The sequence below is a fragment of the Monodelphis domestica genome, chromosome 7 (assembly GCF_027887165.1).
Source record: "Monodelphis domestica isolate mMonDom1 chromosome 7, mMonDom1.pri, whole genome shotgun sequence".
Taxonomy (NCBI): Eukaryota; Metazoa; Chordata; class Mammalia; order Didelphimorphia; family Didelphidae; genus Monodelphis; species Monodelphis domestica.
The window spans coordinates 71,976,671-71,994,966 of record NC_077233.1 but is presented as its reverse complement, the minus strand read 5'-3'; the positions used below and the strand labels follow the sequence as shown (position 1 = coordinate 71,994,966).

The window sequence follows — 18,296 nt, the reverse complement described above, 5'->3', positions numbered from 1 at the left end:
TAACACATGATAATACTGAAAATGTCTTTAATAATACCCATTATTATCTACATTTTACTAAACTTCATAAAATGGCAAGCACACACAGAAAAATGAACAACAGTAACAACAGCAACAAAATCCCAACTGGTACCTTTTTCAAGATCCCACAAGTCTGTGGATATTGTTATACAACAGAAAGTAAGCTTTTATGTTCCTAATATAGTTCTTAAAAACAACAGTAGAAGGCAAATAAAATGAGCTCTGATTCTAGAACTGCTGGTTGCCTGTGACCTTGGACAATCTCTCTCATACTGTTTTCTCAGCTATAAATGGAGCTAATGGTATTTCCTTGATTACTTATGATCATTGTGAAGCTGAAATGACAAAACAGACATAATAAAAATTGGGAGCATTCTAAAATATTATATTGATGTAATATTTATACTTAATAAAATAATCGTTGTCTGCCAGGGCCATTATAGCTGAAAATAAAATGTTTATCTTTATTAGATGATAAACTTGATGAACTAGATGATCTTTGTGGTCCATTTCTCTAAATCATTTAATAGTAGCTCTTGTTTGGCTCCATATGCATAAGAAATAGTTCAGCCAAGGTCTCTCCCCTCCTATGATTTCTGGGCTAGAATTAACTCCTTCAGGGAAATATTGTCATGTACTGCTCAGTTGTGGAATTTACTTTTTAAACAAACACTCTCATTTGTCATCTCAGGACTTTCCCATAGGATTTTGAATGACAAACTTCCTTAATGTATTAGATTTAATAAAAAAAAATAACTGTCGAGAACGGCCAAATAACATAAAGAGCTGGAATTATAGACAGGAATACTTGGGTTCAAGTTCTACCTATGAAACACAGTAGTTTTTGATCCAGGCTTCTCTCTAAGACTATAAAAGACAGAAGAGACCCATTCACCTTGTTAAAGTAAGTTCATTACCAGGAGCTTTCTTCCCCAGTGAAATTATAAGTCCAGGACAAAGTTTGGGGCAGGTGTTGGGGGAGGTAAATATTTGGAATAGTTGATATTTATATAGCTCTTCTGATTTAGGTGGCTGAGTGCAGACATTCATTTATAAACCCTTTGGTAAGCAAATATCTTCTACCAATATAAATAATGAATTTGTTCTTTACTTACATGTTCAGAGAGTCACTTGGGACACTGAGAGAATAAGGGACATCCCAGAATCATATAGCCAGAATGTGATAGAGAAAATGGGGGTATTGTCCCATGTAAAATGCTTTATATGCATTAACTCATTTATTCTTCACAATAGCCCTCTGAGTTACCAAAATTAAAGAGGTAGAGTCATAGATTTAAGTAAATGATAGAAGTGGTATTCAAGTTCATTTTTTCTGACTCCAATCTAGTACTCTCCCCATTATACCTTGCTGGAAAAACTAAATGAATAAACAATATCAACCAAAATAAATCAGAGTTTAACCAAGGGAGATCTTCTCAGCAAAGATATCCATTTCCTTTTAAAGTGATAATACATTTTATTAATTCTACATTCAATGACAATTTAATACCACCTCCTCAGAATGCTCAGGGATTTGTGAATGTAACTTTATGCCTTGTGTCCTCAAATTGAAAGGCAAGACAATGATAGAAATTCAGGAGGATTTTGATGAGTGAAGAACAGATGGTAGTTGCAGTTTAGACCTGACAAGTATACAGAGAAATGTAAATGAATTATTTGGAAGCAAACAACTCAGCTAAGAGATAGATGCCAAAATATATCAGCTAAGATAGTGAAATATTTTAAAGGATTTATTGAACTCTGTGTATAATCTATAAAAGTTATGTGTATAAGTATGCACATATATACATTTATGGGTGTATATTCAACAGATGCATGCATATATGCCAATACCATATATAAATTTCATCTTGGCACATATAAATATATACATGTCTTAAAGTCATATTATTTGGTGAATCAAAGACAAAAATCTTGAAGAAACATTAGAGCCTTCAGGGACCTGATAATTAAGAAGATATAATCTTTTCCTTTTATAGGTAAGGAAAATGAGGCTTGCAGAGATAAAATAATTTGTCTGAGGTTAAACAGGAAGCAAATGGTAGAAGTAGGATTAGAAATCAAGTGTTTTGACAAGAAATCAAGTGAAATAAACTATACTATGTTGTCTTCTCCTTAAGAAACTTTATTCAGAATGTAAACATATCTTTAAGAGTTATTTGTTTTTAATATAATATAGAGAATTTATCTTAAAATTTGGGTGACTATATTACCTTGTATGCTCTAGTTGAAAAGAAAAAAAAAAACTACTCTGAAACATAGACACAAAGAAACTTGATCAGTTTTCCTAACATTTATTTTTAAATTCTGGAACATACTAGAATATTGGACTGAGAATGACAGAAGAAGGAAATCATGCCACCAATTTCTCAGTAAAGAATTTGAGATTAAATTGACATATTTTTGGGAAAGGGAAAAAGAAAACAGGAAGAGATGAGAAATTGAACTTCACTATCTAGACTTATTTTGGACACATTTTTCTCATTTCTGAATATCTTATATTCAAGAACATGTAGCTATTTTTATCAAATTGCTAAATGTGTTGTTCTTTTTAAAACATTATTTTAAATTTTATTTTAATTTTTTCCACAGTTACATGATTCACAATGTCTTTCTCCCCTCTCTCCTCCCCCCTCCTGGATTTGACAAACAATTCCTCCAGATTATATATATATATTTTTTTTTTCACTCAAAACCCATTTCTATATAATTAATTTAGTAAAGAATAATTTTTAAAAACCAAAAATCCTAAATCATATACCCATATAAACAAGTCATAAATTAGAATTTCTTCTGTGTTTCTACTCCAATAATTCTTTCTCTAGGAGTGGATAGCTTTCTTTCTCATAAGTCCCTCAGAATTGTCCTACATAATTGCATTGCTATTAGTAGCAAAGTCAATCACATTGATCATCCCACAATGTTTTAGTTACTGTTTAATGTTCTCTTAATTCTGCTTATTTCACTCTGCATCAGTTCTTATTGTGCTTTTTGATCATTAGCATACTTATATATTGACATTTATGTTGCTTTGAGTTCTCACAGGTTGCCTTGAGTATGAACTAGTCACGTTCTTTAGATGAAAAAGAAGTTTCAAAACATGATGGCAACTTGTTTATAACCTTGCCATAGTTACTGTCTCTCCCATTTAAGACAATCTAATGTGTTTTTAAAAAATCCAACACCAAAAGTTCCCTGAAAACATTACTGCTATACCCCATCACACCTTTTTAACACTCTCTTTCCTCTAGGCAGTAAAACCAAATCAAAAATCATTAAGTTTTTTACCATTGTTTTAACTACTTGTAGATGAAAACAGAAAAATATGCTTTACATATCCAGTAGCTAAGCTTAGTTTCAAAGACACTTGAGGAATTATTTTCATCCTTGATAATAATTACTCTTGTGACTCCTAGAAGCAATTATGTAGAATATTGTTCACAAAACTATTCATATAGAACACTGATTAAAGCAGTTTTGTGATGAAGCTTTCATATGCTTAACAATAACAATAATAATTCTATATTAGGACATTTTCTTGTTTGGTAGCTCTTCAGGGATGTTCAACTCTTCATGAGCTCTTTGGGGTTTTGTTGGCAAATCTTCCTCCAGCTCATTTGAGAGATGAGAAGACCAAGACAAACACAGGATTAAATGACTTGCCCACATCTAATAAATGTCTTATCTATTATGCTGGCCTTTTAGTAGGAAATACATATTGCATGCTATGGACAAACAAAAATATATCTGAGCACTGTAGATTGCAAGGGCCATCTCACTGGTTCTGTGGATAGAGGACTGGTCCTGGAATAAAGAAGACTTAAACTTAAATCCAGTTTCACACCCTTATTAGTTGTGTCACCCTGAATAAGTGGTTTAACTGTTGTTTGCTTCAGTTTCCTCATATATAAAATAGAGATAATAATAGCACCTCTCTACCAGTGTTGTTGTGAGGATCAAATTAGATAATCATTGTAAAACATTTTATATTGTGCCTACCACATAAGTGCTTAATAAATGCTAGCTGTCATCATCATCATCATCATCATTAATTAAATATTAAAACAAAAACTACAATATTAGGATTGGTTATTAAATATATATACATATTCCCTATCTGCTCAATGCACACTCACACACACATACACACATGAGAATCCAACATGAAAACACAGAAAGACTTTCTGAATTTTGAGATAACTTATTTAATTAAACATCTTTTTCTGTTAAAAAACAAAACAGATAAGGACATAATGTCTCATCACCACTTCTCCTTACCATCATAGTCTGGAAATAATTTTATTTGGTAAAAGAAGGAATATTCTAAGAAATATATGTGTCTAGAAAGGAAGAATTATTAAAAAATATAACTGAGAACTGAATGCTGTCCTGTATGCTTCAAAAGGAGTTTAGACATTTAATAGGTAAACAATCCTTTTCTTTATTTCATTCTGACATCCTGCCACTTTTATGGTTTTCTTTGTCCACACTTGACCTCATTATTCAGCCTCTGCTTTAACTTGCACATACTGGATATGGTATTATAGAAAATATTGTGTCAGAAATAATACTACTTTAGTATTGGGGGAGGGGTGCTGCTGCTGAACCATTCCTGGTGAACAATTTGTGAGAGAAAGGTCCCTGCACCCTGCATGTTGAATTAGAGCATCTGAATCCTTACTAATTTCTGGGAGAGGAGGAAAAGGAAAAGTGTTACTTTTTTTTTAAATTTCCATAACACATTTTGAGGGTGAATTGTTTTCCTACTTATATTATTTCTTAACATTAGAACCTCAGGCCTTAAATGGAAAACCTAAACCTAAAACTAAAAGACAAGAGCCTTACTGCCACTGTTGCCTTTATCATTCAGCTAATCTTCTATGAAAGGAATATGTCTATCCAAAAATGCCCTTGGATGTGAACAATTATCTTCATTTATTAAAGATGAAGCATTTAGATTTTGGGGAAATTATGACTCATGACTTTCATAATGTTGCGGAAAAAAATCTTTAAACCATCTTCGGAATAATAGGTGTAGCCATAGTTGCACATTTGACTCTTTACACATGACACCAAGATTGAACCCAAGTCAGACATTTTCCATGAGCTCCTCACAGCATCCCGTTTTCTAGTCTTTCTAACTGGAGGTGGTCTGCGTGCTATTAGAAACCTATCACATAAACATAAAACGAAAAATTTAATTCCCTGAATCCCAGGTTTACACACAGGACAAAGAGAAACTGACAATAAGCAATCCATTGTTTGTATAGTTCAGGAAGTTAATATTCTTTGCATAAAAGATCATTTTTCAATTCGATCAGATTTTATTGATATTTACTTAATTGTCTATTAGGTGCATGACCCATGTGCAAAGTATTGAGGCTACAAAGCAAAAGAAACAAGACAAAACCCCTGACCTCCTTGGAGTTACCCTCTACTCTAACATGTAGGTTAATGCTATTTCCTGTGTGGCCCATATGAATCTGCGAAAGCTTATATGAAATTGAAAATTTCAAACAAACCCCAAAAGAAGATAAAAAGATAACACCTACCCAAAATACTTCCACAAAAGCCCCATCCCATCTACCCTTAATTCTTAATAGCCTGCTCATGGTTGTATTTAGTGCATGATTCATAGGCCTGAGCTGGATTTTCATCCTATTCATGACTACATGTACAAAGTACCGTCCCCATCTTGCACCGCAAAAGCTCACCGGAGCTCCTTCCAAATTGCTATTTCACAGGTTCAGCAGGGCCACTCTTGCAATCCCCGACCCCAAGAAGGAAAATTGTTTAGGGAAAGCAGATGCCGATATCCACACAAACTGAGCCGCAAAGTCCCTAGCATACACTCTCTCAAGCACCGGCTCTCCACCTTCTTTATATCCTTTAATGCTTGTGCTAGTGAAAAGGGGGATGCCTCGGGGAGTTGCCATGATCATAATCACTAAGGGACTGCAGGGCTCGTTCCTCAAGGAGCGCTGCAAAGGGAGAGAGGCTCGGATGTAGCCCTCCTTGTGTGCTGAACGTGGGATTACATTGTTTAAAAACAGACAAAACAAACAAGACAGCCTTCATGGGACTGAAATACTTTGTATGTGTTGTTATTTGCAGTGCATGCCAAGACATTCATGAGCACCAGAGCTGGCGAGCTAATTAAGTATATATATGTATGTGTTTAAAACAGCCTAATAAGGAGCATTGGAAATCTGCAAGATGAGCGAATATCTTATAACTTCTTCCGCAGGTGCGAGGATAGCTACAAGCCATGGACTTTCTGTCCTGCTTCTTGTTTGTGGCTTTGTGAAGGGTGCTTTGCTTTAATCTAAAGTGCTGACTTTTTTCCAATATCACTTTCTCTTCTTAAAGCAAAGAGCAAATCGCCTGTAAAATCTTCGGAGCGGACAGCAAAGTTGACCCTAATCTCCAACCACCACTCTGCACCCAATGTACTCTAATTCTCTACACAAGGAGCACCTTCTTCAGGAAGTTTAAAAAACAAAACAAAACAAAACAAAACAACAACAAAAAAAATTAAAAAACAAAAAAAGATAAAAAAAAGAAGAGGATTGCCCATGTTTTATTAATATTTTCTTTGGCAGAACACTGAGCTTTTAGTTCAAGAGGACTGGTGAGAAGGGATAGGACATTTTGTAACAGCAAGACTTGTTTTCCTTTTCTTTTGGCCAGTGACTGCTCAGGGGTTGGCCTGTAAGTCATCAGTATAATAAGAGTTTGCTGCTGCGGATATCCTTGATTTCCACTAGGTAACAACCGTTTCTCCACCAGAGGCAAACAGAGACCAAAAAATAAATAAATAAAATACTACAGCATATCCTCAAACATCAATCAAAACCTACCTTTTGGGGAGGGAACAGAAATATCGACATGGCAAACCAACTATAGAAAATTAATTTAATGCAGAAAAAAATAAACACATGGACATGAACGGAGTGATTTTCTTGTATTTTTTAAAGATTTTTCTTCACTTGTGTTGGGGTTCTTTTTTCTTTTCTCTTTTTTTTGGGGAGGTGGTTTTTCTATTTCTTGTTCAATGGTGGCAAGTGCTGACTAAGGCCAATCCCTGTTAACTGCGTGGAGGTTTCTATAAATACATTTTTGAGTGTTCTCTATTTCATGGTGTTTTACCTAATTTTGCAATTCCTGTATATGCAAAACTGACATAAATTCTGTAAATTGCTTACAGTACATGTGATATAACTTCAAAATAGGCATACTATGATCCTCATGCAAGCCAATTTTAATATAATATATAAATATATATGTAGTGCCACCAACAAACATCTTTATTTACTTTTCTGATGAAGCATACTATTTTAATTTGTAATTCAGCATTGTGTAGATTTTATAATACATGAATTCACTTCCACTGCTTTTACACTTGCAAATGTCTGCTAATTTCTGTAAAATGCACATTAAAATTTGTTATGGTCTCTGAAAAAAAAAGAACTATTTCAGTTGTGTGTATAATGTGTTGGAGTTTAATATATGTCCTTTTTACTTATGTGTTTTTTGGGTTTGAGGGGGTCTTTTCCCCAGAAGAATGTAAAATTTTTTGTTACAAAGATTATACATAGAAAAAAGGGGAGGAATTGACATGTCTCCTCCAAGAAGATTTGCTTGTAATGTGAACATAGGGGAGGGAATGTGATCACATTGCTTTTTTGAAGTTCACTGAGAACTTTAGTTCTTATGACTAAAATCATTGTTCTTTCCCTCATCTTTTCTGGATCTCTGTAGCACCATTATCTGGTAATATTCCATTAATCAAATTTCTTTCTGTCTCTAAAGTGAAAATTAAATTTGGTTGCTGTATGAAAATAATATGTACAGATAAAGGAAAATAACTGATCAAAAGTAGAGGGTTCATCTTTCTTTGGTGAAGTGAGAATGTTTGATTATCCTACTTTTGCTTCTTAAAAAAATAACATATTTTTCTTTATCATCTAGTTTCTCTCCTGGAAAAGAGAGACATGACTGTAATTGTGTCCATGTAAGCTCTACAATATGTGTCAGGAGAGAAATATGAATGATTGGAGGTGTCCTTTGATACTTGTTAAATTATTCTTTCTTTCTGAAGAGGGAAGATAATCTATTAATGATCACTTCCTGCTCCTATTTGGAGGGCCTGAACTGAAGTTTTAAAGTCATTGTATATTTTGCAATTTACAGGTAATGCACTGACTAGTTCTGTGATACAATAATGAAAATGCAAACATGGTTCAATGCTTTCAATATGACTGTCTGAGAAATTTTGTCTTGTCTCACTAATTTCTTCTCTCTCCACTTCTTGTTCTGTTTGGTACTCTGGTGTTATAGAATCTCATAAGAAAAGCTAAAGAAAAAGAGATTTTGATTACACTGGAACAGAAGGAGGTTTTATTTATCAAAAATACATTTTCCTTTAAAATTATGTTTACCAAAATCATGGAAAAGTGGTAAGAAAATGTGTTTTTAACCAAATCAAACAGGACCAAAGTTTCTGCTAAATGTTAACCTGAGACTCCCTCTGAGATTAATGAATAAATATAGCAATGTAGAATTGGGCTCAGCCACACAACATTAATGAATGGGGGAAATTTGTCCTAACCCTAAAACTGAAGGTCTGGAAGTTCAAGCATTGAGATTAGTCAAATTTAGGCTTGTAATCTTTAGGCTTGTAATTTTCCTAATTGCTGTTAAGTTTGTTCAGTGTAAAGTGATGCTGTCTAGTCAGGAAGGACATAATAATAGAAATAAATCTGTCCTTGCCCAAATCTAGTGAATTCAGCTCCACCACTGACTTACTGAGGGTCATTTCCCTTGAAAGATCATTTGCACATCATATAGTGGCCCCAAAATTAACAATTGATTAAGTATCTTAAACATTGTAATAGAAACTAGAAATTGTTAAGGAGGCCTTCAAATATTTTATGCCTCACACTGTGTCCTTCTGGGACTCTGACTTTGTATGTAACCATGATTATGGCAATACAAATAAAGGTTGGAAAAATTGCTATCTGAATTTCTCAACATTGGTTTCAAAAGTCATGTGTTGGCTTTAATAAAAGGAAATGATGATAATTTCAAAAGATATTCTCCCCTAATCTCAATTTGTATTACTCTTTTGCTTTTTGACTCTTTATTTGGTATTTATTCCCTCCTTAGTTCCAAAAGGATTCAACATAGTTTCTAATCTTATAATAATTTAAAGTTATACCATTTCATGAATGTATACATTTCACTTACTTATTCACACATATATCTACTCAGTCTTTTAAAAGTTCTGTGACTCTTCTCCCAATTATTTCCTTTGTGGCTAATCTCCTGGAGATGATCTCCTTAAAATTTATTAAGGCTGGTTTTCAGATAAGTGAAATTCAGTCCATTAACAGGTACATTTATAAAGGGGTTCCTTTATTTCTCCTTTGGTTTTCCAATACTCATCAGATGTCATGTCTACTATCATAAGCTTTGAGAACTCAGGATGCCTTTCATGACATGATAAAGTATTCATAAGTCTTAATTGGAAGAAAATAAAAAATAAGGGTAAAAATTGGATGAAGGATCCCCCAAAATCATATGAGTATATTATTATAATTTTGTGAGCCTGAATTTAACTATGAAGTTTTTGATAGCTAAAGAAAAAAGGGAAAAATAGAATATTTTTAAAAGCAAATATACAAATCCATCTGGAAAGTTGAACTTTTTTTTCTTGACATTGTATGCAAGTGGATGGATTAATGGGAGCCTCCCCTTATTTAAAGGTCATTGGAACACTGAGTCAGCAATATTTCAGTTTCAAGAAAGATGGGGAAAGTATTATGATTCTTTTAACTTTGAAAGATCAGTGCATAATATTAAATCATCTTAATTTGGTAAAGACATTTTATATCTACATGATTTGTTTTCTTGTGGCTTTTTTTTTGTTAAAATTCTGTAGTCAAGAGACTTTCATTTAGAAATAGTATATCCTCTTGAGTTGTTCAACATTTCACAAAATACAATGGAATCTAGATTATTTTATCTATTGCTTTATTTCTGCCTCTAAATAAGCTTCTCTCCTGAAATCCAATGAAAATCACTGAATGACAACAAAAATATTATTAATTCTTCCTAAGCCAATGACTAGCCCAACACCTTGTTTCTGTAGAGTCTAGTTATCTTTTGGAGGGAGTAGAAGAGTGATTGTAGAAATACTAGAAAATAAAATTTGTAAAAGAGATAAACAATCCACCATGTATAAATTATAACTCTTTGAATATTGATTTAACATTTCTGAAAAGCAAAAAATATTAGGCTTTTCAGGTAACCATCTTATTACTGCATGTGTGATTTAGTACAGTTTTCAAGAGACCTATCATATAAAAATAAGTACCAAAGTCATTAGAATAATTAAAATTTTCCCCAAATAATAATTTTTTAAACCCTTACCTTCAGTCTTGGAATCAATACTGTGTATTGGTTTTAAGGCAGAAGAGTGGTAAGGGTTAAGCAATGGGGGTTGCTCAGGGTCACACAGATGGGAAGTATCTGAGACAAGATTTGAACCTAGGACCTCCCATCTCTAGGCCTGGCTCTCAATCCACTGAGCCACACAGCTGAACCCTCACCAACTTATTCTTAATTGTGTTCAAAACTTGATAGAAAGAAGTGACAGATGATTGTAAGGGCTTTGAGTCTGAAAAGTATGCTTGATTCATTATATAAACACAAGCCTCCCCACCAACCAGTTCCTAATAAATAATTTCTTATTTTTGTTGGAAATAATATCATCATTTCAGTCATGCAAATTTGTCCTTCTTTCTTCTTCCACTCATCCTCACTTCATATATATCTAAACAGTTACTAAGGCTTGTGGGTCTAAACTTGATGACAGCTAGATATGGCTCATTGTAACATTTCACAGGGCCACTTCTCTATTTCCTATCTTCAAAATCTTTTACCAAGATTATCTTAATATCATCATAATGGGTTTTATTTTCTTTCACCTTTCTTTTATCCATCCCCCACATAATTTAAATCTGATATTACTAAGGCAAATGTTTGACCATGTCACCACTCCCCTTCTTAACAAAAATCTCTATACCTCAATATTTATTCTTGGATTTAATATGAATTTCTCTGAATAGTATTTAAGGTTCTTTACTAACTGACTCTAGATGATTTTTCTAGGCTTATTACAATTTACTCCTTATTAGACATCTAGTATTCCATCCAATCTAATCTACTTACTAATTCCCAAACATCATATTATTTCTTCTGTCTCCAAGAATTATACATGATATACAGACTTATTTTTTCATGAAAATCATAACTTTGTCATACCTACAATTTCAGGACTCCCAACTTCCCTCAAAGCCCAGTTCAAATGCTGTCACCTATATGAAGTCTTTACTAATTTGCCACCATATGCTAATGCCCCTGTTCCCTCGATATTTACTTATATTTTTATGTGGTATTTCTTCCAGAAGTAAAAACATAGATGAAAGGGATTCTGCTTTTCTTTTTATATTTCCAGTGATAAGCACAGTGCCTTATGTATAGTAGTCAATACATCTTCTTTGAATAGCTAGTAAAGTTTTCAGAGGTCAAAAGAAAAGAGAAATACAATCTACTATTTTGTTCAACAACCATTTCTCCCAATGTATATTCAAATAATTTTGTTTATTACATCATTATTTGCTATTACACATAACTATTTACTAGGTCTTAGCATCTCAAGTACAATATGCTCATGAAAAAGTTTTACCAAGATGGGGGAAAATGTACATTTACTATGGAAAAAAATAAAACTGAAAAATGTCTTTCATCCATTATCATATATGAAATATATATCAAATATCTTTTTTTAATGCCATTCTCTACAGTTCAAAACTGAAATTTCCCCAAAGAATTTAATTCTTGAATTCGATTTTTGTCTAGTTTTTTTTGTTAATATTAAGAATGAAATGAAGGGAGAAGGAAATAAATATTTATATAGAATCTACCATGTGCCAGACACTGTATTTTACCCTTTTACAAATATTATCTCTTTTTATTATCCAGTAATCCTATGAGGTAGGTGTTATAGTTAAAGCTCAATTTTATAACTTGGAAACTGAGGCAAATGGATTAAATACTTTTCCCAATATCAGAGGACCTATTTGAATTCAACTTCCAGACTTTGGGCCCAGTACTCTACCCACTGCACCACTGGCTGACTCAAGATGAAATGTTTTCTTCCTCTTGTTTTTTTTAAATATTAAAAACGATATAACATATTTTTCCTCCTTTCTTTAAATATTATGAATTAAAACACCTAGTATTGGACCAAAATAGACATCAATTTTACATATCTCCCCACTAATATGCAAAAACCAAAAATAAAACTGCAAATATGATTCTACCTGAACTTGGAATTGAGTTGGTCATTTTTTTTTGTTTCCAACAACCATTCATTGAAGAACTCTCCTAATATCATTTTATTTCTCCTTCAGATAGAGAGGGAATCTTAAATTTTCTTTAGGGTTCATACATTCTTTCTATTAGCCCATATATAGGATAATCTTGGAAAGGATTGTTTTTTTTTTTTCATAGCTTGGTGCTTTAATCAAGCTTGTAAGATGATATTTAGTCAAATTGTTTCAATATACTTACATTAGTTGAATATTTTAATAAATAAATTGATATAGGGTACTTAAAAACAAGTAAAAACCATACTTAAAAATAGATGAGGAAGTTATGATATAGTGAAAATAATATGAATCTGGGTTCAAATCTCAGCTAGCAATTTAGCTCCATGCAACCTTAGAAAGATACTTCATTTTTCTTTGTTTCAGTTTATTTTCAAATTATGTTGGATTAAGTGGTCTTTAAGATTTTTTTTCAAGTCATAAATTCTGTGATATTTAGGTGACAGGTAATGTCACATGGAAAAAATTAATCTACATTTTAGGTAATATAAAATCAGTTAGTATTTTGTAACTGTAGCATTTAACAAAATACCAGAGGAGGAAGGTTATATATTCAAATAAAGTAAAATTATTTTTATAAAGCTGATAGAAAGTGGATGCTTGACCAGTAATAAAGTGAATTTGATATTTTCACCTTTATGCAAGAGAGAAGACAGAAGACATTGCTATTAGTTATTTTACAAAAGAATGGATATTTTAATTTGATAACATAAACAAATTAATTTCAATGCATATTTGTGTTACCATGCAAGTTGAGACTGTGGAAAATGTCAACATTAGTTCATGAGTTAACCAAAGAAACACAATTATTCTTATATCCCCCCATGCAACTCACACATTTATTCACATACATCAAAAAATCTAGAGGAATATATGCCCATAAACTGAATTAAAAAGTAATATCTACACATTTAAAATGCTAATAATTACTGAACTGGTTTTCAGCATCCTCATTTACTCATAAAGGTCATTTATTTTTGTTTTCTCAAGAGAAAGGCATGTTTTATGTATACATATATGTATAATTCTAAGCTATAAGTGAAGGAGGAAAGGTGCAAGGGAGGGAATGAGTGAAGGAAGAAGAAATTATCATGTTGTAGGCACATTCACTCCCTTCTAGTCTAGTGTGAAACATCTTAAAATTTAACTAGATTGTTTCTAAATGACAGATGAAACTTTTGTCATTAAGATAGTACTTTACCCCATCCCTGATTGCCGAGATTGACAGAAATTGTACATCATTCATGTTTCCTTTAAGATTCAAGGGATTAAAGGATCACTGCAAAGTCATGATGAGTAATAATGTATAGAACATCACTAGAAGATTATCTATACTAATATATTAAAATAAAATAGATTACTCTATTTCTCTAACCAGCGTTCTTTTTGAATTGTATATTCTTTGTTATATAAATTGTCTTATTCAGAACAGTATTCCAGACTACTGTAGAAAAGTATTTTACCAAATGATAGTATTATTGATATCAGGTCAATACTTTTTCTCCCAATAAATTTTAAGCACATTCTGACAGCATTAAATTAAATAATGATTCCAACTCTTACACAAAATATTTGTATGTACCCATGATGTTTACATTGTTCTCTATGTATTTAAGTGAACATTAAATGATTCAGAGCAAGCATCTTTTGACTTAGAGCACAAGATGGTATTGTTTGAATGACAAAACTATTTGTAAATGTTGAGTTTTGTTTACATAGCTAAAGGAATTAAGATCTCTTAATGGAATTACATTTTTCTGAAATGTAAATTGGTAAAGGTTAATCAGCTTCATAAGTATAATTAAAAATGACTAAGGAAGAAGAAATTATTTAAGCCACTAGCCTCTTTTTTGAGATGTTTTATTTTTCTCCCCTCATGCATTTAGAAATAAATTAACTAACCTGCTTTTCTTTCTAAAAAGTATTCTATCCCTTCACCTTTAAGAAATTTGGCACCCATGTCTCAAATGTTCTGTCTTCTATACTTACCTTTTTGAGCTACTTTTCAGACTTAGCTCAAGTGCCCTCTCCACTAAACTTACATGCAACTTTGTATTCAATTGATTTCATCAATGTATTTAATTCCTCAAATTTTTATTAAATAGATTTTATTCACAAAATACAGTGCTATCTATTGGAGATACAAAAATTACAAAACAAACAATCTATGTATTTCAGGAGCTAACAATCTAGTACTAAGATGATATATGTAAGTCATTTTCCCCACTAGCAATTTGAAAAAGTCTACATAAGGGAAGAAGCAATTGAGTCACCAAGAAGAAAACAAGAATTTAAACAGGCATGGAGAAATTGAGACAACATGCCCCCATGTTTATACTGCTGTTTCTTAATCTCTTGGAACTTGAAATGTATTAAAATTTTGTTGGTACTCATGCTTTTCCATAGCAGAAATGAATTGTGCTTTTTGATGAATATTTGTTTCCTCCTATTCATTCATCTGGTCTTACAAACATTCTTGTATTTCTATAAATCACAAAAATCTCTTTTGTATAGCTATATTACCATTATCAACATGATAATTTATAAACTCTTCACATTAAGTGAATAGAATAAAATGTTGACTATTGTAGGAACAAGATATATTATGGACTTTGGAAGAGATACAAAGAAATATTCTACTAGATAATTGCTTGTAAACATGGTGACTTTGTACAGTGTCACTAAGCCTGATCTTTTAAAATTCTGAATATCTTGTCTTATGGAACCTCATACATTATGCCTAAATGCATGGCTTAGTCACCTACAATTTATTCTTTATAAAACATAACATTATGGAAAGAATAATGAATATTAAAACTGTAAACTAATATATGAAACTTAATTTTGCTAATTACTTGCTCTGTGAACCTGAGAAAATCATTCTAATTTTCAGGGTCCTATTTTTCTGATCTGTAAAATAAGAGGTTTAGACAGGAATATAATTCAAGTGTGGGATAAAGCCTGTGTATTTTTTTAAAGAAGTAAGGTCCAGTTTTTATTTTTGTCAAGATAACAGTTCTGTTATTAACTTAAGATATCTATATGATTATATAAATAGTAAATAAACAAAGACATTAACTTTTAAAACAAAACATTTTTTCTTATTTATTTTTTGTTATGTTAAATATAGCTTGCCCAAAGGATCACATCTTGGGGATGCTACAAGTACTATGGTGTTTTTATCCCATTTCATACTATTTTTTAATTTAAAAGATTAACATAAATTCTACATGTTACTTTACATATGTATACATAAATATACATACATACACACAGAGAGAAGAAAGGAGAGGATTTGTGAACTCTAAACTAAAAAAAATGAATGTTAAATTTATTTTAATTATAATAGGGGAAATACAATGTCATTTTAACAATCCTGTGAATTTTTAATTAAAACTCATGATCAGTAATTTGAAGAATTATCATTTTAAAGAAAATATTCAGAGAATTCTAAAGATTGCCTGTTATATCTTTATATAACCATGTCTGTGATTCTTTTTGGATAGTGACCTAAGAATTACAAGAACAGACGACCTTATTTATTATATTTTTTATTGTCTTCATGAGATTCCTAAGAATTAGGGTAGCAAATGCTTCCTTACTTAATTTCTCATTTTCATTAACATAATTTATTCTTTCTATCATTCCTTAAAGAGAATGAACTGCATCCCCTCTCAGAGATATAATGTGTTTATTTTAATGTACCTGAAGTTCTGTAAATTGTTCATTTCTTCAGTTTTACTGGGACAAAACTCCATGTTTCTGAAAGGTATTTAATTTGGATTTCATCTATATTGAAAGTGTAAATTTTAGCTTAAAAAGAAGAGTTTCATTTGATTTTGGATTAGAGTAAAATATACATATTCAAAATTAAATTTTTATAACAATACATCACTCAATTAACCATTATAATTCAAAATGTCAATAAGAATTTGAGATTGAGATTTGCTTTAGTAAAACTTAAAATGCAATTATTAATCTACCTAAACCCAAGTAGTACCCGACTGGACTTTCAAAATAGATAGTTCTTCCAAAACCTTTTCTGTTACTGTTACTTCTATTTATTTTCCTTTGTAAAACATCAATTTTGATGCCAAACTGACACATGATAAAATTTCTTAGTAGGATAGAGAGCACATAGATTAATAATTTGTCTAGACCCTCATTTCCTTATTGGAGAATATTTTCCATGTGGTTCAAAATCAATTAAAATATGTTACTTATTCCCAAAGTAACAAATAAATAATAAACTAATTAAATATGTAATTCCACAAAAGCACAAATATTTAACCTTGGTCTTTTTTTTTGGTTGTTAGTTCTGTTGTTGTTGAAAAAAACAAGATCACTAGAAAATATTCTATCATTATTTATTCTCTGAATGTCTAACTGGTCAATTGTGTTGCATTAGTGAGCCATGTTAAATAATGATTAAATTGGGTTATAAATTCAATCTTTTACTTTCTGTAGACACAGCTTATATTTGTTTCTACATTAGTGAAATTATGTACATTTACATTGAGAAAAACACATTTCTTAGTATGTGTAATAAACCTAAAATTTTTGCCTACCATGCTGGCACCTTTTGACTATTTCTGTTTCCTTTGATGATAGTTCTTTCAGGCATTAATTCATTCATTCAACAAGCATCTACAATTGTGCTGGACATTATAAGAGACATTGGATGTACAAAGATAAAAAAGAAATTAGTCCAAGCCTTCACAGTATTTTTATTTTCCTGAGGTAATACCTTATTCAGTTATGAATAAATGATATATATATATATATATATATATATAAAGTAAATACAAGAAAGCTTGAGGATAAGGAAGCATTAGCATATTGTGCATTATTAGTAAAGTCTTCATAAAAGAATTGTCCTTTAATCTAACTTTGAAGAAGGCTAGTGATTTTAAGAGGACAAGATGAGGAAGGACTACATTCTAAGGATGGGTCTTAGTCTTTGCAAAGACAAAATCATGTTAAGCCCTGCCACATAAAGGGAATAGCAAATAAGCTAATTTGTCTGGAATGTAGAATGCATGAAAAGTTTCAAATTGCTAAATTCCTGCCAAAGATTCCCATAGGAACTACAGAGTTCTCAGGCCTCCAATACAAAAACTAATGATTTCTCTGATACTTTCATGTACTCAGTTCTTCCCGTAATACAAGATATTGATCTTCTTAAAAGAACTTTCATGATTCACTTCTTTTGTTTTTATATGGATAATGCCAGTTGTAGCCTAGCAATGAAAAATTCAATTGAGTTTTGACTCCCCTCTATTTGTTATATTTAAGCATAGATTCTCTAATCATATAATAAGAAAGCAAGTTCCTGGACTTTATTCTATTTTGAGAAACACTGCAGAAGTCAAATTTTGTGTGTATCTCATTTACAAATATGACTGTAAATATTGCAGACAATGGCAAATATAGATCAATCAGTCACTCAACACATATTTATTAAGTGCTTACAACATGCTAACTGGTGAGTTACAAAAGATAAAGAAAAAAAGAAAAAAAGGTAGAAGACAGTCTCTTCTCACAAGGAGCTCTCAGTCTGAAGGGGAAGACAAAAGTTAACAACTATGCACAAATATACTATATTTAAAATGTATTTGAAATAATCAACAGAGAAAAGGCACTAGAAATAACGGAGAATAGGAAAGGCTTTCTGTTGAAAGTTGTATTAAAAAAGAAACATCCTCTCTAGTTTTGGGTATCAGTTGGGGAGCGGTAAAAAGAAGAAGAATTTTCCTTGGCACTGTCTGTTTCTGCTCTATGGCAGTAATTTAGCTAGAT

The 18,296-nt window shown here is 31.7% G+C and overlaps 1 protein-coding gene across 3 annotated transcripts in view; it reads left to right on the top strand.

Moving 5' to 3' along the window:
- Nucleotides 1–17,067, top strand: part of VSTM2A (V-set and transmembrane domain containing 2A) — a 45,299-nt gene extending 28,232 nt beyond the window's left edge. Inside the window, exon 5 of one of the 3 annotated variants that reach the window (XM_007500386.3) lies at nt 6,412–17,067. In XM_007500386.3, coding sequence (XP_007500448.3) covers nt 6,412–6,500 — 89 coding nt within the window. In that variant the 3' untranslated portion in view covers nt 6,501–17,067. Of the gene's footprint in view, nt 1–6,156 lie in introns of all 3 variants that reach the window. The other 2 variants (XM_056804822.1, XM_056804824.1) reach the window with 2 other exon arrangements.
- Nucleotides 17,068–18,296: the final 1,229 nt, after the last annotated feature.